This window comes from Micropterus dolomieu, linkage group LG04, assembly GCF_021292245.1.
Source record: "Micropterus dolomieu isolate WLL.071019.BEF.003 ecotype Adirondacks linkage group LG04, ASM2129224v1, whole genome shotgun sequence".
Classification (NCBI taxonomy): domain Eukaryota; kingdom Metazoa; phylum Chordata; class Actinopteri; order Centrarchiformes; family Centrarchidae; genus Micropterus; species Micropterus dolomieu.
Genome location: NC_060153.1, coordinates 2,674,821 through 2,700,377, shown reverse-complemented (window position 1 = coordinate 2,700,377; position 25,557 = coordinate 2,674,821). Strand labels below are relative to the sequence as shown.

The following is a 25,557-nucleotide window of genomic DNA, read 5'->3' as shown; positions in this document are numbered from 1 at the left end:
CATAGAAAATACTCTAATAATACTGCTTCATTCAAACTGATACTTTCAAGCAGCATTTGCTAATTTAACTGCTTGTGGATCACACATACATATATATATACATATATATATATATACATATATATATATATATATATATATATATATATATAAATATATATATAAATATATATGTGCCTATTCACCTTAAGTAGCCAAGTCAGTATATGCATTAAAAAAAGCTCACTTTTGAACTACAGCCATATTGGTGCTACAAAACTGTCAGAAAACTCCTGTCTTCACTACCACCAGTGTTGGAACGTCACAATTTTTAATTTGCATAACTGCCCTCTGGACCATTTAGGCAATGTGGTTTGTGAATGCACTGTGCACGCAGAGAGGGATCACTGCAGTAATTTCTCCTAATCTATAACATCACAGTCATTTCACTCTCTCATCTTGTTGGTTTTTGTTTCTCCTAAAATAGCTTAATGCCTCTCTTTTTTTCACGTGGCAAACATCCAGCAGAGACAAGACAGGAAGCGAGAAAACTTCCTATCCAACAGCAAATAAGCCAGTCTCAATTGAGTTTACTGCTAAAAATGAACACATCTCCTCTACAGCAACTGGAATCCTGGCTATTTTATTTGCTGTGAACTGTACGGTATTAGTTGGGCACTGACTACATGCAGTTTGCTAGAGTGCCTGCGTTTCTGGGTGCATTAGCTGCTGCACCACCAGGTCTATATTAATGATGGGACTGAAGTAGAGAGCCCAGTAGAAGAGGCAGTTGCACACAAACTGAGGGACAAAAGGCCACAGGATGGCAAAGGCAAACCCCTGAGATAACATCTTCCACAAGTGGTTCCACATCTTGCGTGGCAGAGTCCTAAAGAAAGTGGAAGATATAAATTAGTGTGTGTAACATGCTTAACTTAATTACATTACCCAGTAATGTTTAAGTAGTGTAGGACACATTAAGCAATATTTCCAGTAGTGAACCATTTATTCCACTAAGTAGTGAGGAAGCTCGACCAAACGGTACTTTTTATTTTCTCTTTTAAAAACAGAGAAATTAGTGTTCTGCATCATACAGTCTGTGCTTCGAGAGAGGTCATAGCACCAAAGGCTTATGGTGTTCTCAGACAGCAACACAATGTTCTGTTCACAGCTACCGACCATCGTACCAGGGCTGGTACACCTACTGTAATCTCATCACGCAGCGAAATAGAGCGGGTTGTGGCTTACAATAGAGGAAATGGTTACCAATTTGACACGATCAATATTTTTTCAATAACATCAATAACAACTCATAGACATAATTTATTGTTCCAGACCGGATAATCAGACTTGACAGAAGCTGATGTTGCTCCAATAACTGTTTCTCTTCTTTGATCGGTCTGTTCTCCCCTGGTGAAGAGATGTATAATTCTGGGAACTCAGTCTCCACTTGTTAATAGCATTTCCCTCGCTATAATTTCTGTGGTCATGGTCACACAGTGAGCCACAGCGGCAAGTTGAAAAATGACAATGTGTTCAAAAGAGTCATCCACTATCCCTCTCTTTGCCACGTCAATTCATAGTTTTCAGTCACGTGACATGCGCGGTGACCTGGAGGGCAAAACAACAGACCGAGATAGCGGCTCACACCGGACTCCCTCGTAGAGACGCCGCAAAAGCCATGAAATTTTATTTGGATCACCTCTTAACTCAAGAAAAAGATAGATATGGACACAAACGGCAAGTGTTGGGCACTCGCGATCCATATACAGCACCCGCTGCCGTATTTCTGCCGTTAAAAACCACCAGGTCCCTGCCAGCGCTCAACTGCTGCAGCCTAATGTTTACGTTTACCTTGTAGGGAATCCCTCACCTAACATCAATCAATCGTCAATTAGTGCATCCGAAAGCACAACAACCATCCAGCGTTTTGGCAACGTAAAAGTAACAAACTCAAAGTAACAGTGTATCACTTGTTTCTTGGTTGGCGGCCAGCAGAAAATAACATATTTTTTGCCCTCCAAGAGAGCGTTTTCCTTGGAATATGACGTCACGTGAAAACTATGAATTGAGGCGGCAGTGGCAATCCCTCACTGTCTGAAAGCACCTTTACAAGTTCTTAAAAGTTTAGGTTATGGGAAGCTCTGGCTTGTGTGTATATTACAAAGAGGAAGAAAAAAAAAAAATAACGCGGGAACTACCTGATCCTGGCTCTTGTCCAGAGTGTCCACAGGGCGCAGCCCTCCAGCACAGACAGCAGCATGGCATTAACAATAATGAAGCGAGATGTCCAGTAGTGGATGGCCAGCCAGTCCCAAGCAAACTCTGCTATCAGTTGGTATGGAAGCAGGAGGTACTTTACAAGAAACTCTGCCCACTGCCGCCAACTGGGCTCCAACTACAAAACACAGGAGCATGACAGGAAACATGAGATGACAGTTGAGACGTGTTTTTAAACAACTAAAAACTTTTTTCAAGTAAATCACCGTTAATCTGTGATACAAAGAAAATCTTCAACCTCAATAGGTACAGTATAGGCTTATTAAATGCAGGTTAACAATCCGATTAAATTAAGATAATTCTAGTAGTGATATTTTCGTGAGAGTGATGTCATTATTACCCATCATTGTCACCATAATGCCTTTTTTAAATTAGTATTTTACCTTTAGATACACACTCTTGATACTGCATTAGCTGGCAGTTTGCAAAATGTTACCTGTGTGTTGAGGAAGCTGCTCTCCATTGACTTGTCGATATTTGCGATGGCCGGACAGCAGGTGTGCAGGAAGGGCAGGAAGGTTTCCGAGTAGTCGAATAAATACAAATAGAAGAGTGTAAGACGAGGGGAGCGCTTCAGTGCATACAGCAGGAACAGAGACTTCCCAGCATTAGCAGCCTGGTAGAAAGTGAGAAAAATGCAAGTACACACAATATGAGGACTCATTTGGTTGTACAAATAGGATCAACACACTGATTGTAGTCTCAGTTCTTTAAAATCTCAAGTATGGAGAAGACTGTGGCGCACCACTAAATGCAAAGGTCACATCCTTAAATACACGTTAAGACTATCTAGTATATGCTACTGTAGTGGAGGTGGAAGCAAAACAAGACAAAACATGTTCCCAGGTATTGTACCGTCCAATATATCAACTTCATATTTAATTATGTAAAGATTAAAATAAATACTGAAAGCGCTAACAGCATGGGAAGTTAACTACAGTAGGACAAATATTTACAAACAAAAGATGCAAAATTCAATACATTAAAAAGGGTTTAGATAAGCGGTTTCTTCTTAGGATAATCAAATTTCTGAAGCAGACCAGAATCTGTATTACGTTACCTTGTATTCCCAGAGGTTCTGCGGAGGTTTGACCCCCAGGGTTTTAACTCTGTCCAGTTCAGCCAGAACAGCCCTTCGGTGAGCCTGATTCTCAATGTTGTAAGGAGGCTTTAACAACTCTTCATCCCCCAGCATCAACAGCAGCCTAAAGCGAAGAAATCAACACCATATGGCATGAACATAATGATCCACAACAAGAGCTTCTGTGTTCTGCTCTGTAATGTTACAGAAGTCTGTCAAAGTCTACTACAGTTGAAAGATGAAAATATGTTGCATAAATATGGCTCAACTCAGTTCTATTTCATAAGGTAATGTTTCAAAATCAGGACAAGGAGCACAAACAATTTTTACGATGAAATAAAATTTGTAATAGGTAACTTTTCTACCTCCCATTGACGTTCTCCTGCTGGAAGGACTCTCTGTAAAGCTGGGCCCATGGCCCCAAGTTTTCCAGCCAGGACACGACTTCCTCCGGCGTCCAGCGAGACACGGGTTTACTGATCAACGGGTCATACTGCTCCACCACACCACTGCTCCAGTGATACACCAGCACCATCACCTGGAAACATACAGATATTAAACAAGTGAACACTTGTTTACTTAATGCCAAACCAAGGTGACCTATATATAGAGAGAAAATATTTAGTTCACAAAGCTGTTGTTGGTGAGGAGTAAGGGAACGGGTTTGCATGGTGGCTGTACTCCCTCATAGTGGTCACTAGTCACACAGTGGTGGTTCACAGCTCTGGTTTAGCCTCCAGTACAGCTAAGTTGCTGTGTCACACATGAACCAACCATTGCAGGTGGAGGTCACTGTAAGTGTTTGACTTCAACCTGCTGCAGCATGACTGCTCAAAGCACAACTAAAAATAGTACGATTTGATCAAAATTGCTATGCTAAGGATTTTATCATATTCATATCACATTTTTATAAACACTGAATTACTCATTCTCATCTCCTTCAATTTCCCCTGGCGGCTGTTCCGCCAGTGTATGAATGTGTGTGAATGTTAGTTTCTGGCTCAGTGTGAGAATGGTGAATGCAGATGTAGTGTAAAAGCGCTTTGATTGGTTGAAAAGACTAGAAAGGCACTATACAAATACGGAGCATTTACATTTACAGTTTTATGTGCATTTAATATTCTGTGTCAAAATACTGAAATATATATTACTAAATATTTCTGCCATGCAGGACAATTTGCCGCCACTGCTGTAAAACTCTACATCTCAAAATTCTCCATTTAACACCATGATCGCATCTCAGTTAAAAAAAAAACAACAACAAAAATAAAAATCTCCTCCTTGGTAAACTGTGCATAATACGTGTAAATGTGTGATACATCTTTGCATGGATAAAGCCAACATCATCATTTCAATAAAGTAAGTGCAGGGGAGAACTGAATGCACTTACTAAATATTCTCGGCCAAAATAATATCCAATGTGTTGTTCTAAAGTTTAGAAGAGCTGTAAAGAGGAAACTTAAATATCTTTAGATTTTTAGAAAACAAAAGGGGAGGACATGAGTGAACATGAGTCTAAAGAAAAGGTCGTCCCAGACAAGCAAGGGATTGGTAGGAGTGGTCACATTAACCCACTGTACCTTAAGATGTTAATACATGTAAATACTAATTCAATTGAAATTGGAAGTCGGCTTTAAATGACAATGACCAGGAATTTTCTTTCGTTGTTTTTTCCCCTCATGATGACACATTTTGGTTAATCAGCTTCAGTTACTTAATAATACTCAGTTTCCAGGCCAAATACAAACCCAAAGCATCCAAAACTAACAAAAGCTTTGCACCGCTCCTAAAATGACCTGACTCAATAATAATATGCATTAATGAACTGGGGTCAAAAACAGGACCATGCTGTAAACCATTTACATGTTCCCAACAGCGCGCGCACACACAAATTCACTGCCACGTGGCAAGACACTCAGTGACGTTGCTCCCGAGTGCCACATGGACAAAATAAACATGATCTGTCTATGTGATATGAACAACAGACCTTTTCATCCACTAGTGTGGTAACCTTTAAATATCACACACCACTGTTGTTGAAACCCATCTGGTTAAAATATACAACAACCCAAAAATACATTGAATAAATTATTTAATTATTATTTAAATGCAATTGAAATAAACAGTGTAGGTTATAAAAATTCACTCTAATGGTATCTTTTGTTATATCATGGAGTAAAAAAGTGGGCATAAGGAAAAATTTGTCTTGTGACATTATAAATTACAAAATAACATTGATGACGCATAACTGCAAAGTAAGAATGGACCAATTGGATACTGATAATGATCGTCAATATGAGCTTAAACCCCAGACTGCATACTGTATTGTATGTAATCTTATTTACAATCCAATAAGGCACTGATTAAACTTAGCATTATGTTGCTCAAAATTTCATTTTATTGTATTTATAAACACTTTTTATGCATAACACCTTATAATGACTGTCACAGAAAAATAGGTTTCTGTACCAAACCTTTTCAAGAGGCATCATAATTTACATTTCACAAGAGAGAAAACTGTGTTCAACTGAGTTTAGGTAAGTCCCGAAGAGCTCTTACTTTAACTTGTTATCCCTTGGATTACTGTGTGCCTCATCAATAAATCCATCCATCACCATCAAAACCTGATGATTCTTGATAAAGCTCAAAAACTGCTATGTTAACACGGTCAACGGCACATGATAGGCAGGTGGAAAAGCAGTTAGTAACCATAGCATCAGTCTTGAGGTTTGTTATCATTTGAGATAATACTGCACAAGATAATATGGTAAAGATCAAGAGTTTGACTTTTTACTGCCAATGTATACTTACAGCAACACACGTGAGTGCAGTTAGGACTCCAGAAAAGAAGAAGCCTGCTCCTTTGTGCTGGTTTGTCCTGGATCTACCCAAGTTATCACCATACCTAAAGACATACAGATATTTAAAAGGAAGGGCATGTAATTCTGGAGAAATCCAATACCGTGATATAGAGTGAACAATGACACAGCACATAATGAAACTAACGTTAGCCAAGTTGTGGGTTAGCAAACTATTGTTACAGTTGCTGTGAAGCTAACACGCAGAGAGGACGAGAGTAGTAAAGTGTGGTGTGGTCCAATCCACTTTGTTTGTTTCCCCATTTACAGAGCCAGAGCTGTGTACCAACACCAGATTTTTTTGCGCACACATAAAAACAGCTAGCGGACTGTGAGGACATATTCACTTAATTTCACAAAAAGATGTGTAGTGGATTAGAATTGCATAACCCACCTTTAATGGAAGCCAGCTCCTTTGCCCCGGCCAACAAAAGGTATCAAATACAAGTGAACAGATTAAGGGTGTAACGGTACATGTATTCGTACCAGACCGTTTTAGAACAGGACTTTCGGGAACAGTGCACATGTGCACTGAATGCAGTCTTTAACGTCATATATTAGGCTTGTTTTGTGTGTGGAACAGAGGTTAATTCCGAGTTGCCACACGGACATATTAAGTGGTGGACCAAATCTCTGCCTTATGGCACTACACAAACAGACGCTTTAGCCCAGTCCCTCGCTAACTAGTCACTTAAGCATCACGGCCAGTGCAGAGAAGCCAGAGCTTGAAGACCCTCCCTTATTGGTAAGGTCTTCTGTTTGGGAACATTTCAATTTCCTAGTGAAATGCAACAACGGACAAGTCGATAAGACGAAAGCAGTGTGCCGACATTTCTCAGTAGTGAGTAGGTATGTTTCTGGCAACACGTCAAAGTTGCTAACTCACCAATGGTATCATACGAAGGAGAACTTCACTGCAACAAGGGAAAAAAACAAATTTGATGCTTCGAATGGTCAACAATAAGCCTCGAGTTTAGCTTCGGCTCGCAATCGCCGTGCACAAAAACACACATGATTCGACTATAGGCAGGACGTGATGATTCTGATTCGACTATGTAAATCTTTAGACGGGGACAGCCCTAGTGCAGCAGTATTTCTTGTTCTTTTTTATTGTATATAATTTATTTATTATGTGTAATTTGGAAGTTTGTTTAAAAAATTGTAAAGTAATATGGATGTTTACAAAAGTTCATAATAAACCAGCAGCATTTTAATGTTTGTTGCATTTTTCCCCCCCTTACTGTACTGAAAATAAACCGAACTGTGACTTCAAAACCGAGGTACATACCGAACTGAGATTTTTGTGTACCGTTACACCCTTAGAACAGATCAGACACAAGGGACATTCACGGGGATAACAAAAAAGAGAAACTCCACCAAGTCTGTTTACATTCATTGTGGGTAATGTGCAGGGTAGGACAGATTGTGACAAGGAAGAGGAAATCTCTGGTTTTGCTGTGTCAATTTGGATTCTTTTTGTTTTAAACGTAAATCTCAATCTTATCAGTGGAGTACTCCTTCAGTGTATACTAAGCTCACCCACTATTCCAAGGTTTACAGCAAAACTAACACGCAGCATAGATTATACTGTACTACCTTTGGAAGGCCAGCAAGCTGCGGGAGATTTTGGGGTTAGTCTGGATCTCTGCTTTCCTCCGCTCAACGACCTCACTGAACAGCTTCTCAGTTGCATCCCTATAAAAAAGAGCATCATGTTCAGAAGTGAAAGTAGTGGATGAAAGTGAAATGTACAACTAGAAAACAAACAGAGGAAGGCGTGAAGGCTTGGGGTTTTTGGGTTTTTCTTTAGCACCAACTAACCTAGTCCGTCGGTGAGCAGTAAACAGTCAGCACTAACGTAACTAACTGGTGTAATTATTTGTGTGTTGAATTTGACCCGACTGTGTCCGCCTCTTAAACATTTGAAACATTACTTCCTTGGTACAACCTATTTAGGCAAGTGAAAACACCATTTGCAGGACTAAAACACTGTGTGCACAAGCAGTAGTCTGTAGTCTTACAGATCTTGTCATTTATGGCCCACCTCTCTCTAGAAGCAGGAACCTGCTGGCAGTGAATCACAGCAGCAGCAGAGGGAGGAGGACAATGGAGGAAGGACTGATACTGACTGATGTCCGTCATTCTATCTAAACTTCACTCAGTATTTTGATGTCATGACATTTTAGCATTGTTTCCAGCCAGATATGTTCAGTGTATATAGTGACATTGCTGACTTTGCTGTTATAGAAATAATATGTAGTTATACAAAAACAAAACAAAAAACCCCCAATTCTTTAGTAATGAAAAAGAACCGGTAAGAGTATTGATAAAGCCAGGAACCAAACTCAAGTCATGCCCAACTAAATGGGTAACTCAGTTGGCATAGTAATGAAAGATCGGCTGGATATGGAGGAGTCAAAGAAATGCTTGCTCGACTGGAGACAAGTCATAAATCAGGATTATAATACAATCATGTACATGGAGTACGGATGCACCGAAATGAAAATTCTTGGCCGAAGCCGAAACAGAATGAAAAAAATTTTCAGTGTTTCCCACAAAGGACCGAGGGTCTGATAAAGTAAATTACATGTCTCTATTTACTTTTAATGGTCACATATGTTTTATACTTTCTGTGAATTTAATCCAATTAATATTATTTCCATACTGTCTGGGTGTCTTATTTTGAAAACCGGACATTGTCACATGTGTATCATCACGCTACATTCATCAAGTCCGACCCAATTTGATAAATAATGTTGTATGTGGCTCTTGTATCGTGTAACATGAAGACTTCACAGCCTCTCTTCAGGCAGAACTCTCATATTGCAAAACTTGTCTTTATAAAAAGAGACACACTGACAGGATAAAGTCGCTAACCTCTCTGTCAGCTCGCACTGGTCCCTTTCAGTGGATTTACCATAAAGCCTTGACAACGTGTGCACTCCAAATTTAGGTGCGATCAGCTTAATCGCCTTCTCAAAAACGAGTGAGAGAAACACTCAGAACGGGTCAGACCGTTTGTTGCCTTTTCTAAGAAGTCAGCCACAGATGGCGTGGATGTGCAAGGAGACAATTCAGCAGAACAGTATCTGCAAACAGCAAGTTTTGCATCTTTATTGGACACTTCACAGTCTTCCACACTGCCTACATGTAGACGTAATTGTTCAGTAAAATTTATTTAACACCAAAAGTGCTTTTTTTTTTTGCTATTTTCGGCAGATTAATTTTGGTGGGCGAACATTCGGTGCATCTATAACATGGAGAGCTAAATAACCAGGTTTCTCTTTCGTTAATTTGCCAATTGTAAAACTGTGTTTTATTTAGAAAGTTCTATTACAGCTGCTAGTGTTTATACAATACTAAAAACTATAGCTTCTTTGTAGAAACACTGGTTTATATTCCCCAAAGTAAGGCAATGTTTTTGGTATTGACACTTACACTCATTTTTAAAGGTTGTCAGTAGGGCTCTATTCTCTACTGCACATAAGGGAAATGTGAATACTGTGGTGAGAAAATCAAACATATCATTCCCCGATTTGGTCTGACTGTGAAAAGCATACCTCAGCAGTATGTTGATTTTAGGGAAGCCTTCCCACTTCTCCCGGCACTCTGGGCACTCATTCTTGTGAGAGGATTCCCACCACAGAGCCAGACAGTGGCGACAAAAGTTATGGCCGCAGGTCAGGGTGGTGGGGTTCACTAAGATGTCATAGCAACAGTGACACGAGAATTCATGCTCTGAGATGTTGGTGGTGGAGGGCTTCGACTGAGGAAAATCTGATAAGTGAGGGGGCTCTTCCATTGATCCAGCCAGAACTTCATCTGATGAATCCCACTCTATCTGGTGCAACATATCCAACTCTGAATAAGAGGGGAAACAAATTTACAAAAGAATAACTAAATGGAGAAAGTGATAAGTTTAAAAAATTAAAATATAGGTAGGTACAGTCTCAAATAGCTTCTCAGAGAAAACTGGCCATTTAAAGTGCCATACCAGTGCACACGTTTGATCCTATTTACTACATTTCACATATAATTAGCATCACAACTAATTATTTAGCAAAAAATTCTGTTGTGTTCAAGATATGTGTAATTTCTTTTACAATCGGATATTAGCAAACTTGTGAGTTGTTTAAATCAATCACAGTGAACTTGAAGTCTGCATTAAGTTTATCGCTGCTAGGTAATGCAGTTTAGGGATGCAACTAACAATCATTTTTTTAATATCGATTAAACTATCAATTAAGTTTTCAACTACCCAACTAAGCGCTTGATCTTATCATAATCTACAAAATGTCTAAGAATAGTGGAAACCTTGAAGGTGATGTTTTCACATGTTTTGTTTTGTCTGAACAGTCCAAACCTAGTTTACAATTACATAAAACAGAGAAAAGAACTCTTTACTCTGGAGAGGCTATAGAAGACGGTTGGAATTAATGCTTGATATGTGACTGAAACGATTAATGGTATATTAAAAAAAAGTTGAATTCATTTTCTGTCAATTTACTAATTGAAGAATCGACTAATCATAAGTCTGCACTGCTTTATTCCACAAAGATGATGAAACTTTGATGAACATGTTTGTTTCCTGTGATGGATTTGACAACTCCAGCAAGTTGCAAGCGAGTACCATTTAATTTTCATGCCTTACAGAAATGAATAGAAACCAGTAGATGCCTGGAACTGTAGGACAAAACAAAACCCGAAAATCTAAAACTACACAGAAAGCATTTTAATATGATCAGAATAAATGCATAATGTGCCAGAATTAACCCAAAGGCTATTTTACATCTGCTGTACCTGAGCTAGTGGTAATAGGTCACCCTAAAAAGGTAAAAGGATTAAACTATACAGATTTACCCCACTACAATAAAAATTGAGTACACTAAAAGAAAATAAGCAGTCTCTCCCCTGCTGCGACTACATCAGGTTCTGCACAGCAACTTTTACATTAACTAAGTTAAACAACATACAGGAACTAACGTTATGCTAGCTAAACAAAACCACACGTATGGCGTTTTGTTGACTGGCATACTATGTCATTAGGTAAATTGAAGTAATGTTATCGGTAAACAGATTTGTGTAAGTGAATAATAAGCATAACTAGCAGCTATTTACATTAAATTTAAATTCGATTAACGCGTTTTGTTTGGTGTCATGATAGCATTTGGCTAAACAGTTAGCTAAACAGACACTTGTCAGCACCAAACCATGAAAGAGAAAGAAAACGATAACATTAGACACTGACAACTTATATAACTAACTTATTCAGCTACTTTGATAGCAGGTAACGTTAACTTATCACAACCTGATCTGGACATTAGCTGTAACGTTACTCTACAATTGGCTAGCTAACGTTAGTCGTTAGCTACTACTAGCTAGGTCAGCAACAACGTTACTGCTCTGCTAACAGCAGACTGATACTACACAAACCAAAGTGCACTATCGTTAGCTGACTCATTTGCTAGTTAGCCCGAAAATGATAGCTACCAGTAAGTACTGTGTTAACTTACTTTGGCGGAACGTAACTGCTCGTGAACGTCATTTATTAACGTTAAACTCACAGTTTTACATCGCCTCAGGAATGGCCTTTGACAGGTGACCAGTTGGAGGATGACATAACTAACATTATCTGGTTAACTAACCTACGTCCGCTTATTGTAAATTATCTCTAAGAGACTCCATAAATATTTATGTTGGAGTAGATGTCGCCACGGCGCTACGCTGCTGTGGAAAGCCCCTCGCACACACCGCACGTCAGCGCGTCATGCGGGTACCTGATCACACTTGTCATTGGTCACGCACTCACCTCAGTCAACTTTTTAAGGGTGCCCGCAGATGAAGCAGAAGCGGACAGACAGAAGGTTTCGTTCACTGTAGTCCTCGGTGATGTTGCAAAGCACAGCTGATTTCAGCCATGTGACTTTTAAAAGCAGCTTCGGTACAAAGTTCAGACCAGATCCAGTCCCTAAAACTTAGGTTCTGGGCTGAAGTGTGAGGTATTCCCGTACACATAATAATAAAACCTTTTCTTCAAATAACCCTTACCCTCAGAGCAAAATGTTAAATTAACTAAAATAATTAATATAACTTCTCCAGAAATATTCTGGGGATTTAAGTATGGTGTTCCCAGGGGCATATTATTGAAAATCTGCTTCACCTTAACTATTTTTCCCCCAGTAAATCATGAACAATCTAGGGAAGTAAATAATGGCCATAAAGATATGAATCTTATGAGCAACTAAATACCTCATGTTGATAATCTGTCACTACTGATACAGGTCAAAATGCCCCCCCCCCTCCCCTTAAAACTTTTAAAACCTCTCTGAAAACTCACTTTTATTCCTTGGTTTTTAATGCATTCTATGTGTTTTTATATATGATTGATGTTTTATTCCTTGTGCAGCACTTTGTAGACCTGTTTTTTTTAAATGTGCTAAATAAATAAACATGGATTGGATACAGTTTGTATCTGCATTGGTATCCCAGATGTTCAAATCTGAATTTTACTTCTTAAATTTTTGTGTCTCAATTAGCCAATTTGAGCAACTGGATTTTTGTAAGATTGAATTTGTAGATCTGAATTATTGAATTTGAGCAATTTAGGAAAACACTGAATTGATGAACCCTATACAAAACATACATGAAATAACATTTGTGACATAGCACGACTTGAAATTGAATATTGAAACTTTCCAAGAGGGAAATTCAGACCACACAAAAGACGATGGTATTAAATTGTCAAAATGGAGTATTGAGTGTTGAATACATTTCTAAATTAGAAATTCAGTTGATTTAAGGCCATTAGTTGCATCCTACTTTACAGAATTGAAAGGATTCATATGAAAATCTTAAAAGCACCTGCTCAAAACTCATGTCAACACCACGGTCATAACCTGTGATGAGGGGTCACAAGTAGACATTGCCTCATTTTATAGGCTCACAACCAAAATTGGGCTCACAACTAAAAAATATTGTTGTATAAGGCTTACAAGACCCCTTCTGTGGCAGCTACAGTCTGGTATCTTGGCGATGAAACGTCGTCTCAGCATTTTTAGGACTAATGCTGTACTGGCCAGTAGGTGGCGGCATGCACCTTTTCAGCTGGTGATCTGCCATCACTCATGGTAACCGCAAAACAAGAAGAAGACGTGGTGGCGCAACACAGTTTAGCTAGCAGAGACTGTAGGGTTCATGACAGCTGCCCTCATCCACAATAACGAAACAACTTAGCTTAATTTTCTGTTCCCCCTGGTTTTCTTATGACATCCTTCAAACCCCGCGACAACATCGCACTATGTTCGAGGTAACGTAGACAACTTAGCTGCTATTCGGGCTTTTATTGTACAGCTAACTAGCTAGGTAACATTAGATACAGTTCGTTAGTCTGGTATGCAGATAAATAAGAAGTTAACATTACGGTAACGTAAACGTAACTTACCTTGTTAGGTGTGGGTCGACTAAGGTGACATTGGTTTGGAGATGAATACCGTTCCACTCCTAAGTTACATTTAACAACAGCTAAATTGTCAGAATAGCTTGATTGCTAGCTAGTTAGCCAGTGACGTTCTTTTTAATTAAATTATCTTATCTTGCGTTGCGTTCAGTAACGTAACATTATTGAAGTTATCCAGGGGAATGTTTTTTTTCAATGCTCCCGAATCACAGACGCCTGTGCCATCCATTAAAGGTGTTCACAGAAACTGTCAGTTTCTTTTAAACATGTTTCCTTATGCGTGATCACACTAATGTAGATTAAGCATGTACATGTTTACTTTCTACCAGATACATAACTTAGATAGATATATTCAAATGTGTATATTAGGGTATACCTCTTGAGATGCACCATCTCGTTTTTGAGGGGGTCCTTAGATAGATAGATAGGGAGGGAGGTAGATAGGTAGAGCGATACACTGAACAAAATTATAAATGCTTTTGTTTTTAGCTTCATTCGTCATGAGCTGAACACAAAGATCTAAGACTTTCTACACAAAATACCTATTATTCTCAAATATTGTTCACAAATCTGTCAAAATCTGTGTTAGTGAGCACCTCTCCTTTACCGAGATAATCCATCCACCTCACAGATGCATGTAGCATATCAAGATGCTGGTCAGACAGCATGGGTATTGCACAGGTGTGCCTTAGGCTGGCCACAATAAAAATGTGCAGTTCCATCACACAGCACAATGATGTTGAGGGAGCGTGTAATGTATTACTCAGATAGAGATGCTATACAGGTGTGTAGTAATACAGGGATATGAAGTAACTATAATGATAAATAGGCCTACTGAGGTATTGTGTCATTATGAACACTAATGAGCTGGTTTTCATGTGAGAAAATCAAAGTTTGTGATTGTTGGTTATGGGAAGAGTTATTTTCAAATAGGAATACGATTAAGATTCATTGTTGAATAATCTGCCACTTAGTTTGTTCATTGATTCATCATTTAGTCTATAAAATGTCAGAAAATTGTAAGTGTTGTCATGACGTGTTGTAGCAAGAAAAGTTTGGTTTAATGAGATGTAGCCTAACACGCCTAATAAGAAAGTCTCTGAATAACAGAGTAATAATTGAATAATTTTGTATCTAGTAATAACAACAAAATATGTGATAATAATTTTTAAATATCTTGCTAGAACGTGAAAACAATTTTCTCGGTATAACAAGAAATGGTGGCAGCAATATGCTGCAATAAATACTATAAAAGTGGGCATAATATTCATTATAATATGTTTTCTAAAGTAAGTTTCAAATGGCTGCAAATTAGTTTTCATGCCATACAGAAAACAATAGACGCCAGTGAAGACAGATAAAATGTATATATATGCCGAATTTTGCATGTCTGCCGAGAATTGTAGGAAAATGCATTAAAGTTCTGCTTTTAAACGCTATACTATTCTTTGTGGGGTTCATCAATAGTGATAAATTATCAGTATATATTTTATGAACGTTAATCGTTAATATATTATTGCACTTAGTAAAAGTACCAATTCTTGAGATTCAGCAAAAACATGTGGCGTTAACCACGTTCAAACAGCAAAGTGTCCTAAAAGGATCTTAAGAAGTGAATTGTATAATTCGGCAAAACAGATATTGTAGGCTGCCAACGGAAATTTGCATCCACCTCGAGGTGTATGCAATTCACGGCAGGCATGCAGAATTCGGCACACCTGCGTTGCAAAATGTCACTAGACCTCGTGGGAGCAAGGCCTGAGTCAAGTCATGGCGTCTGACTTGACGGCGCTGTTTTTATTCCCCTATCTATCAAGTCGGACATGTACATTAGACAATATTAAATTACACTTTTGCTGTGAGAAGACAGGACTGGCAATGCGGGCAATACATGAGAAATACATGAACACACCCACGTTGTAACAATAGGATATTATTCTGCTATACTTTTTCAAGCTAAAGATGTAAATATAGTAACCTATATGGTCCTTACTGGGTTTAATTCTATGCATAAACAGAATTTAGAAAAAACACGTTTCTGAGGTTTGTTTCTAGGTGTCTGTCTTTATTCCTTATTAGGATGCTGAATTCCAAGATCCATTGTCACTGAGTCTAAATGAAAACTATGATGACCAGAATTCGCCACATCATGATTCAAAAAAAGCACCAGCAAGCCCCGACTACAATTGTGAGACGCCAGAGATTCAAGTAATCATTAAAGAAGAGGAGGACGGCTGGACTGTGAGTGAAAATCGTGAGTGTAAAATCTTAAATATCAGCATCACCTTTCTAGATGACGTACACACATTATGTCACTCGATTGTGACTTTTCACATTTTTGTTTTGCCTTGTAATGTTAAACACAGATGACAGCTTCAACTCAGAGGGAAAAAAGGAGGACACTTCCACACACACATGTCATCCCCACCTCCAAGCATGTGGGATGGAGAGCTCCATTTCTCACGGAGTAAAGACACGCCAGAGAGTATATTCGGTGGAGAAATGCTCCGAGGAGTCTGGCGGCCCCACTCTCTCTGGGCAGAGCTCCTCTGCCAGAGAGGGGCGGCAGAGACACATGCTCATGGACTCTGATGAGAAACCTAAGATTTCCTGTAGATGTGGAAAAGCGACGGGAAACGTTATTGTGCATCAGTGCAGTAATACAGTACATGAGATGACCCCCAGTCACAAAAGGAACATGAAATCCCTTCAGAGAGCACATGCAGGGGATGTGTGTTGCACTCAAGACCAGAGCCTTGACGTAAAACAAAGCACATCTGTGACAACAGAAGCAGAACTTCATGAGACCAAAAGATCAGCACCTTGCCAAACAGTATGTAAAATACTTTACTTTATAAATGTTTTTCTAATCATATAGTAGTGGTTTCATATTATCAGCATCACCTCAAGGACTGAAAACTGAAGTTTCTTGCTTATTTATTGGTTTATGCATTTCTTTAAAATAATGTCACAATGGGACCACTCGTACGAACAGATTTGTGGCATGTACGAGTGATTTAGGTAAAAACAAAATTCTCAAGTGGTCCAGACCTATGAGAAATAAAGGAAGCGTTGTAGCTGTGAGGAAAATTCTTTCACTTCAACAGCTTCCTCAGTGTCTTTATGCAAGTCTAGTGTCTTCCTCTATTGAACCGACAGCAGCCTATAATATTCTCCTGTATAATGTCTCCCTGACTGTTATGCTCCCATGGCTGCCTTTCATATTAGGTCCTGAAGCTGGTGCTTAGAATGTCTTTCTTAGGATTTAACTTCACATAAACCCTTCCGTCATTATGTCTGTACACAGTAAAGCGCTGATAACACATCCTTGGTAACATTTTCTAATTGTTTAGAAAAGTAGCCGTATATGACAATTTAGGGGCATCATTTATGCTAATGATCATATCCCACAACTCTGCACCTCCTTATGAACAGGTGACATTAATCAGGCTGAAAGGAGCGATTATGTCCGGTTGAGATAGTTTGGTGAATCTGACTTTAAACACTTGAATATGAAAACGTTCTTGCATGAGGCCCAGTGACATGATAAACAATAAAACTGCCATTTTTAGATTAGTTTAAGTATCAAACAAAGTGGGATTAGAGATTTTTTGTCACTAGTCATTCCAACTAAATGAGCGAAATGTTCAAATCTGGTGTCTCTACCTATTGGCAGATTAGCTTTGTGGGTAAAGACCCCCAAAAGATGCATTAAATAAACTCCTTAACAATGTGATCTGTATTTAGGATTCTCCTGAACATAAGCCCCCGATGTCACATGGACTCAAGATGGCACCTGCAAACTTAGAGGACCAGACTCTCCATTTGACTGTCAGATTGCACGCAGGGGATGAGGAGGAACAAGAGGAGGAACAAGATGAAGAAATTGGTGGCTTAATCAACTCTGATGGAGAAGTGGTGGAATGGGATGCCAGTAAGTGATTCATAAAAGCATGTTAACGCAAGCAGTACACACACATTTGTTCAAGGGATCACCCTTGTTTCTGTTTCTTGTTTCTGAGTTTTAGAGTTTATTTGATATTTATTATTATTTGAATATTTTAAGTAGCAGACAAATTCACTCACCACCCACTTTATAAGGTACACCTGTTCAATTACTTGTTAACACAAATGGCTAATTAACCAATCACATGGCAGGAACTCAGTGCATTTAGACGCAGCCAAGACAGCCGAGGATCACAATCATGAGGAAATGGGATTAAAGTGACTTTAAACATGGCATGGTTGCTGGTCTGAGTATTTCAGAAACTGCTGATCTACTGGGATTTTCACGCACAACCATCTCTAGGGTTTATAGAGAATGGTCTGAAAAAGAGGAAATATCCAGTGAGCGGCGGTAGTGTGGATAAAAATGCCTTGTTGATGTCAGAGGTCAGAGGAGAATGGGCAGACTGCTTAGAGATGACAAAAAGGCAACAATAACCCAAATAACCACTCGTTACAACCAAGATATGCTGAATACCTTCTCAGAATGCACAACATGTCGAACCTTGAAGCAGATGGGCTACAGCAGCAGAAGACCACACCGGGTGCCACTCCTGTCAGCTGAGAACAGGAAACCGAGGCTACAGAATTGGACAAAAGAAGATTGGAATAACATTGCCTGGTCTGATGAGTCTCTATTTCAGCTGTGACATTCAGATGGTAGGTTCAGAATTTGGAGTAAACAACATGAAAGCATGGATCCATCCTTCATTATATCAACAGATTCAGGCTGGTGGTGGTGGTGTAATCGTGTGGGGGATATTTTGTTGGCACACGTTTGGCCCCTACCAATTGAGCAATGTTTAAATGCGACAGCCTACATGAGTGTTGTTGCTGACCATGTTCATCCCTTTATGACCACAGTGTAGCATCTTCTGATGGCTACTACCAACAGGATAATGCACCATGTCACAAAGCTCAGATCATCTCAAACTGGTTACTTGAACTTGACAATGAGTTCACTTTACTCCAATACAGTATCCACAGACACCAGATCTCCATCCAATAAAGCACCTTTGGGATGTGGTGGAACGGGAGATTCACATCATGGATGTGCAGCAAACAAATCTGCAGCAACTATGTGATGCTATCATGTCAATATGGACCAAAGTCTCTGAGGAATGTTTCCAACTCCTTGTTGAAAGTATGCCACGAAGAATTAAGGCAGTTCTCTCATCCAAAAAGGGGTCAAACCCAGTACTAGCAAGGTGTACCTAATAAAGTGGCCGGTGGATGTGTAAGACATTACAAGATGTATTGGGTTGGGAATTGGCAAGTATTTCCAAAACAAGACCTTTTAGCTTTATGAAAATTTTATAGCACCTTAGGTCTTTTGTAATTACACATTTAGTTTATCAGTACATTGACTTTATCCATAACATTTATGTCATGCCTGAATGCATAAACTACACTTTTAAAGTGATGTTGACAATGTTGAAAATCCCTTGTCCTGTCAGTTATCTCCGAACCTGAGCCTACTATCTTGATTGTTACAGGAGACAGTCCTGACCGGATCTCTAATTGCACAGACAGTCCTCACCGGAGCAAGGTAATTTGTCTTAATTTATAAATTTTGCGTTGCAAAGGCATTAAGAAGGGCTGTCCTCTTCAAGTCTCTTGAAACCTCTACGTGCATACAGTGGGGGAAATAAGTATTGAATGCGTCAACATTTTGTTCAGTAAACATGTTTCCAATGAGGCTATTCACATGAAAGTTTCACTAGCCTTTGGTATTAACTCAAGAAATCCACACATATAAAGATATCCAAACATTAAAGGCCACAAATAAAGTTATGTGCAATGAAGTAGAATGACACGGGGGGGAAAAAAAGGTATTGAACATGCTAAGAGAAAGCAGGTCTCCAAGGTAAGGCAAGGAATCATCTGCAATCCATTAGTACTTAGGAGGTTTAATTACTTTCTACTATCAGTGCAACGTGATATCAGCTGGGTTAGTAAATTGATGGTCTACGAATAGGCTTTTCGTTATTAAGGTCCCACACAAGAAACATCTTATGATGGGTAAAAGCAAAGAGCTTTCCCAAGACGTTTGCCAACCTTATTGTTACGAAACATAATGATGGAATCGGATACAGACATATTTCAAAACTTCTGAATCTTCCAGTAAGCACCATTGGGGCCGTTATCCACAAGTGGAAGCACCATCACTCAGTCATCACCCGGCCACGCACAGGGGCTCCTCGTAAGATTTCTGACCAGGGAGTCAGAATGGTCAGAAGAGTAGCCCAAGACCCAAGGACCACTCGGAAAGCGCTCCAAAAACACTTGGAGGCAGCAGGTACCATTTTCACAGAGAAAACAATAGGCAATGCACTCCACTGCCATGGCCTGTATGTACGCTCACCCCACAAGACTCCATTAAGAGAAGGCATGTCGAAGCTCGTTTAAAGTTTGCTACAACTCATTTGCACAAGCCAATGAAATACTGGGAGGTGTAGTCTGGTCAGACGAGAGCAAGTTCGAACTTTTTGGCTGTCCTACTAAACACCGTGTTTGAAGAAGAAGAAATGGCACTACACACCACCCTAAAAACACTATACCAACAGTGAATTTTGGAGGTGGAAGCATCATGGTACTGGCAGACTTCATATAATTGAAGGAAGAATGAATAGAGCCTTTTACTGGCAGATTATTGACGAGAATCTGCCGGCACCATCCACCAAGATAATGGAGACGTGGGTGGACCTTCCAGCAGGATAATGATCTGAAGCATACAGCAAAGGAAACAATCAATTGGTTACAGAGAAAAAGAATCAAGGTGTTGGAATAGCCCAGTCAATCTTCTGACTTGAATCCAATTCCCCAGAATCTTCAAGATTTAAAGACAACATTTTTAGAAGAATGGGCTAAAATCACCCCTGAATACTGCGGCCAATTAATTTCTTCTTAAAGGAGGTGTCTGGAAGCTGTAATTTCAAACAAAGGCTTCTCCACTAAGTATTAAATAAAATTATGTTGGCGTGTTCTTTATATTTTATATATATATATATATATATATTCATTCAATACTTTTCCTGTGTCATTCTACTTCATTACACACAACTTTATTTATGGTCTTCAATGTTTGGATTTCTTTATGTGTGGATTGTTTGAGTTAATACCAGAGTGTGGATAGCCAGCCAGCCAGCCATCGTCAACCGCTTATCCTGCGTACAGGGTCGCGGGGGGGCTGGAGCCAATCCCAGCTGGCATCGGGCGAAAGGCGGGGTACACCCTGGACAGGTCGCCAGTCCATCGCAGTCATGTGGATAGCCCCATTATTTCCCCCCACTGTATATAGCATATAATTACACTGCAAGTAATACAATGCAACAGCCTACAGAGTAACAGTAAACCCGAGCGAATATGTGCCTTGCAAAACCTGAAAATGGAATTTTGTAAAGCAGCTTTACCAGTTTGACATAGTAGAAATATAAGTATTGAATATATGTATATATAATGACTACAGAATGCCAGAAGTATGATGCGCTTAATTAAATTGTCGTAAGTGTCCCTAAAACCACCTGTCCCTGCAGCGGGTGTCTGCTGAAATTAGTTTCTTGTTTAGGGATGAAGCAGAGTTTAAATTTTATATTTGTTTTCTTGGGATAATGATTTTACTGTCCAAACTGTTTGGAATAGCAGAGTGTAACTTCTGATTTATGGTATATTTCACCTTTTAAACGTTAACATCAAAATGTAACAATGAACCAAAACTTAGTTCCCAGAGGTGTGAGTCTTCAGCACCACTGCATCGTAGATAACCAGGCAGGATTACTACTTACCAGTCACCACTTGCCTGCATGGTGACCCCATGCTGACCCCACACGGATCAGAAGAAACAACACGTTACTGCCACCGAATAGTTTGGATTACATCCTGTAACTACTACTATAAAAAAGTATATATATCTGCTGTGTTACCCAGGGAGGGTGTGGGGGGTATGTTTCTGATGGTTTTTAATGATTATGATCACAGGGTGTCGTCCTGTCCGAGTCTCAGCTGCAAGGCCAAAACCAGAGAGACAGCAGTAGTCCAACACTCATCATGGAAGTTGTGTCTGTGGGGGAAGATGAAGAAAGGGAAGAAGGGGAGGAAAAAGAGAGAGTAGTAAAGATGGCAGCTGCCTCACCCTTATATCGTGGTAAACGCAAGTCATAAGAAAAATGAACACTGTGGAGGTTGTAAATGAGAGTTATGACTTAGTTCTTTCGTGATGCTTTTGCACACAATGTTACCAGGAAAGAGACAGAGAAGAAGGAAGAAGGTTCCCGAAGTAACAGTGGTGTCATTAAACGTCTCAGACACAGAGAAAGACGTTCCTGCAAAACCTGGTGAGTGAGGTGATGAAAAGACAGATTTTCATATTATAAATATTTAATATATTGGTTTAAACAATACATGTGGAGGATTCAGAAGTGTCAAGAGTTTGGCGGGTTGTTTTATTCTAAATTATAGAATCCAAATTATATAAGTATGGTAAATATATACTGTATGTAAGTTTTATTTATATATTTTCATATGGTAATATTTTCGGCTGTTCTTTGTCACAAAGCAAAAAGAAGGGGCAGAAGAAAGATTTCAGAAGTTCCACTGTTGTCTGGTGAAGACCTAGAGGCAGAGCCAGGAAGTGAGTGTTCCTCGTAACTTTTATGGTGATTGAATTGATGTTGTTTGCATCTAAAAGAATTATTTGGCATTTCATCGTTTTGTTATAATACATGTTACTTTTTATGTTATAGTATCAAGGCGCACCCGAAGAAAGAGAAATGTCCCAATTATAGTGGAATCAGAAGAATTAAACTCAAAACCTGTCCGCCGCGTTGCTGGTAAGACAAAAAGTAGGGTCTGGTATCACTCTTAGTTGATTCTGAAACCAATTCTGCTCGTTAATTCTGGTTAATTTAATGTTATTTGAGCAAGAAAAGAAAAGCAGGTCTACTTAAAGATGTGGACATTTGTGGAGTTTCAGTTTTAAATATTGTACAGTGGAGTGTCAAAATAATTAGTCACTAATGCAATAAACATTTTTGTCTCTTTAACCAGCAAAGCGTCCTTACAGAAGAAGGAAAGATGCCAAACTATCTGCTGAAGGTGGAGAAAGCACGAGTGTTTCTGCTGGTAAGAGCAAATAAAATGCTCCACAATTGCATATAACCAGCGCTGTAGGGCAGCTCCAGCTAAGACCATGTTATCCCACGGTTATCTCAATTTTACAGTGTTGACTGGTAATTTACGGCATAATAAAAGTACTTCTGCCATGGCTGCCTGCAGTTAATTAATCCGGTGCAGTGATTTAGAACAATGGATTGACTGTTGACAGGAACTATGACTTTAATGTGCAGCTCTGTCATACAACAGCACTCATTAACACAAACAATCATCATCCTACACAGCATGTGTAGAATGGGCCTGACTATGAACACGCAATCTACATTTGTTCAACGTGAAGGAGTGAGTTTGAGTTTGTTAAAGTGTTTAATACCTAAAAAGAAAGACAATGTATCTAATAATTATTGTTACAAACAAATGAAGACTATTAACACAGAATCTGGTTTGTATGTGACTGGAGTCTAAAAGTTCATTTTGTAAGCATTAAAGTAACAGCCTTACCTTATAAGTTCATCCTCTTTTTTTCCCCCCACATAGGGAAGAAGCGTCCTGGCAGAAAGATGGTTCGTGTTCCAACAGAAATACCTCCTGAGCTCCTGAAAAAGCCCAAAGAGAAGATAGAGTACCACTGCTCAGTGTGTGGCAAAGAATTTCCTCATGCCTACAAACTAGAGAGGCACGAGCTGATCCATACAGGAGAGAAACCTTACTGCTGCTCCATCTGTGGTCGGGGTTTCAACCAGAAGGGAAATCTCAAAACACACTACAAAGTCCACTTAGGTGAGACTGGATCATACTTAATCATTTACGGTTACCTCCTAGAATATTTGCACCTCTATTGCTGTCTCTCTCGCTGACAGACATTACTAAAGATTTAGTGCCAAATTGCAAAAAAAGTTGTCCTGAGTTTTGTCTTTTTCATGTATGACCTGTATCGTTTTTTTTATCTGCCTAGATTTTTTTTTAAAACTATAACTTTAACAATATATACGATCGGTAGCCCATAGACATCAATGACATCAGTCTAGGAGCCGGTAAATTTAACTTCATGTTGTCAGTTGAATAATTAACCTTTTTGCTGCTGCATCATTGTACACAGAGCAATACAGGAAAACCAGAATGGCTTTTTAAACCTAGTCTTGTCATTTTATAACCCAACTGTAGAGTAATGGAAAAGGGAAGTAGAGCCGCGCAACGGAGAGGAGGAAATTTAATATACAACATCTGAAGATTCATTCCAAAACTTCCAATTAAGTCAGCTTGGAAAAGCAAAATAGATTGGAGTACCCAAATATATACTTGGCTTAATGTAAATAATAAGTGGAGTAAAATTGAAGTCTTAAACAATACAAAGATTGTTATATTCGAGTGAACTATCAATACTAGAGTAAAACAGGATTTGTCTCTCCTTTGTCTCTGTGAAGGTCGTAAGGGTGCTGATTTTGACAGTGAGGTGGATCCCATAGCGTCAGAACTGTCTGAATACTTGAAGTCTCTGCCGGGAGAGTCCAGGATCAGATCATCCCTCCGTTGCCTGGAATGTGGAAAAGAATGTGAGAGTCATTCAGCTTTACAAGCACACCATATTACTACACACACACCTTGTGAATCAGACGCAGCCGAGCACGGCTCATCACAGCTTCTCTTCTGCCGCCGCTGTGGCATTCAGTTCCATGAAAAAGAAAAGCTAGAAGAACATATGAAAACCCACGTGAAGGAGAAGCCCTACTCGTGTCCCGACTGTGGCAAGAGGTTCATCAATGAAAGCTACATACAAATTCACCAACGGATCCATACTGGGGAGAAACCGTTCCTCTGCTCCCAGTGCGGCAGAGGTTTCCACCTAGCCTCCTCTCTCAAGCTGCATGAGATGCAGCACTCCGGGGAGAGGCCGTTCGCATGTTCCATCTGTGGGAAGACGTTTCGGATAAACTCGTACCTGACGGCACATTACCAGACCCACATTAAAGATAGACCTTTCATTTGTGGCGTCTGTGGGAAGGGCTACTCCAGAGCTGAGGAACTGAAGGTGCACCACAGGCTTCACACCGGAGAGAGACCCTACGAGTGTGGGGAATGTGGGAAGAGCTTCATTTACCGCCAGGGTCTGCGGCAGCATCAGCGCACACATGCCGGAAAACGCATCGGGCCAACCAGACAGCTTGGTAGACCGAAGCAAGACGCCAGGCTGGACATCTAACTGTCTATCTATTGGTGCATTTATTTGCTGTTAACTGTGTTTGAAGATATTACAGTAAATTGCGCTTCTTTCCTGTACTTCTTCCTTCCATTCCTCCCACCTACAGCAGAGATGATTACTGTGTCTGAAAACATGCGCTACAAAGTCAGTGTGGGTTGCCAAGAATAATGTGGAAGCTTACTGTGTTGTCTGTCTTGTAATCACGTTTTGTACCCATTTTTTTTTTATGTTAACTCTTCTCTAGTAGCCCATCTGTACAATTTGAGTGCCTTTGTATCCTGCATGCCAAATGCTAATATTTAATGTTTAAAAAAGTATGCACTATATACTTGTTATTTTAAAGTCCATGATGATGGAATACAGAAATTTTTCAGAAATGTCTTGAGTTTTTTTTCTACATTTAAAATAATATATGCTTACATTATGACGTATGTAATCAGACCTATTTCCCCTCTTTTGACAGTTGGTATTATGGTAGTCCAACACATTAAACAAAAACTCTACCTCTCATACATAAACGCCGAAGTTACCGGTTCCTAAAGTAAGAAAACATCCAAAATCGTGTTGGTATCAAGTCCTCATCTGC

General features: G+C 39.4%; 2 protein-coding genes across 6 annotated transcripts; one reads left to right on the top strand and one right to left on the bottom strand.

Annotated features, from left to right (window-relative positions):
- Nucleotides 1-159: 159 nt before the first annotated feature.
- LOC123970309 (bifunctional apoptosis regulator-like) lies at nt 160-12,121 on the bottom strand. Of its 3 annotated transcripts, none has more exons than XM_046048297.1 (9): nt 12,008-12,121; nt 9,759-10,059; nt 7,795-7,893; nt 6,152-6,245; nt 3,706-3,878; nt 3,320-3,464; nt 2,696-2,875; nt 2,181-2,377; nt 160-868 (listed from the first exon to the last, which is right to left on the bottom strand). In XM_046048297.1, exons 2-9 carry the CDS (start codon nt 10,049-10,051, stop codon nt 676-678), a joined length of 1,374 nt encoding a protein of 457 aa, XP_045904253.1. In that variant the 5' UTR covers nt 10,052-10,059; nt 12,008-12,121; the 3' UTR covers nt 160-675. The 3 variants fall into 3 exon arrangements, with proteins under 3 accessions (XP_045904253.1, XP_045904251.1, XP_045904252.1); XM_046048295.1 differs by lacking the exon at nt 12,008-12,121 and adding an exon at nt 11,712-11,972; XM_046048296.1 differs by lacking the exon at nt 12,008-12,121 and adding an exon at nt 11,763-11,972.
- A 1,220-nt stretch (nt 12,122-13,341) lies between these two features.
- LOC123970185 (zinc finger protein 419-like) lies at nt 13,342-25,348 on the top strand. 3 transcript variants are annotated; one of them, XM_046048089.1, is made up of 12 exons: nt 13,342-13,504; nt 15,734-15,908; nt 16,021-16,487; nt 17,402-17,588; nt 19,156-19,208; nt 21,638-21,800; nt 21,901-21,993; nt 22,215-22,289; nt 22,402-22,488; nt 22,706-22,780; nt 23,309-23,551; nt 24,196-25,348. In XM_046048089.1, the coding sequence occupies exons 1-12, from the start codon at nt 13,496-13,498 to the stop codon at nt 24,969-24,971; spliced, it is 2,403 nt and encodes an 800-aa protein (XP_045904045.1). In that variant the 5' UTR covers nt 13,342-13,495; the 3' UTR covers nt 24,972-25,348. The 3 variants fall into 3 exon arrangements, with proteins under 3 accessions (XP_045904045.1, XP_045904044.1, XP_045904046.1); XM_046048088.1 differs by having other exon boundaries at nt 21,638-21,803; XM_046048090.1 differs by lacking the exon at nt 13,342-13,504 and having other exon boundaries at nt 15,757-15,895; nt 21,638-21,803.
- The last annotated feature ends 209 nt before the right edge of the window (nt 25,349-25,557 follow it).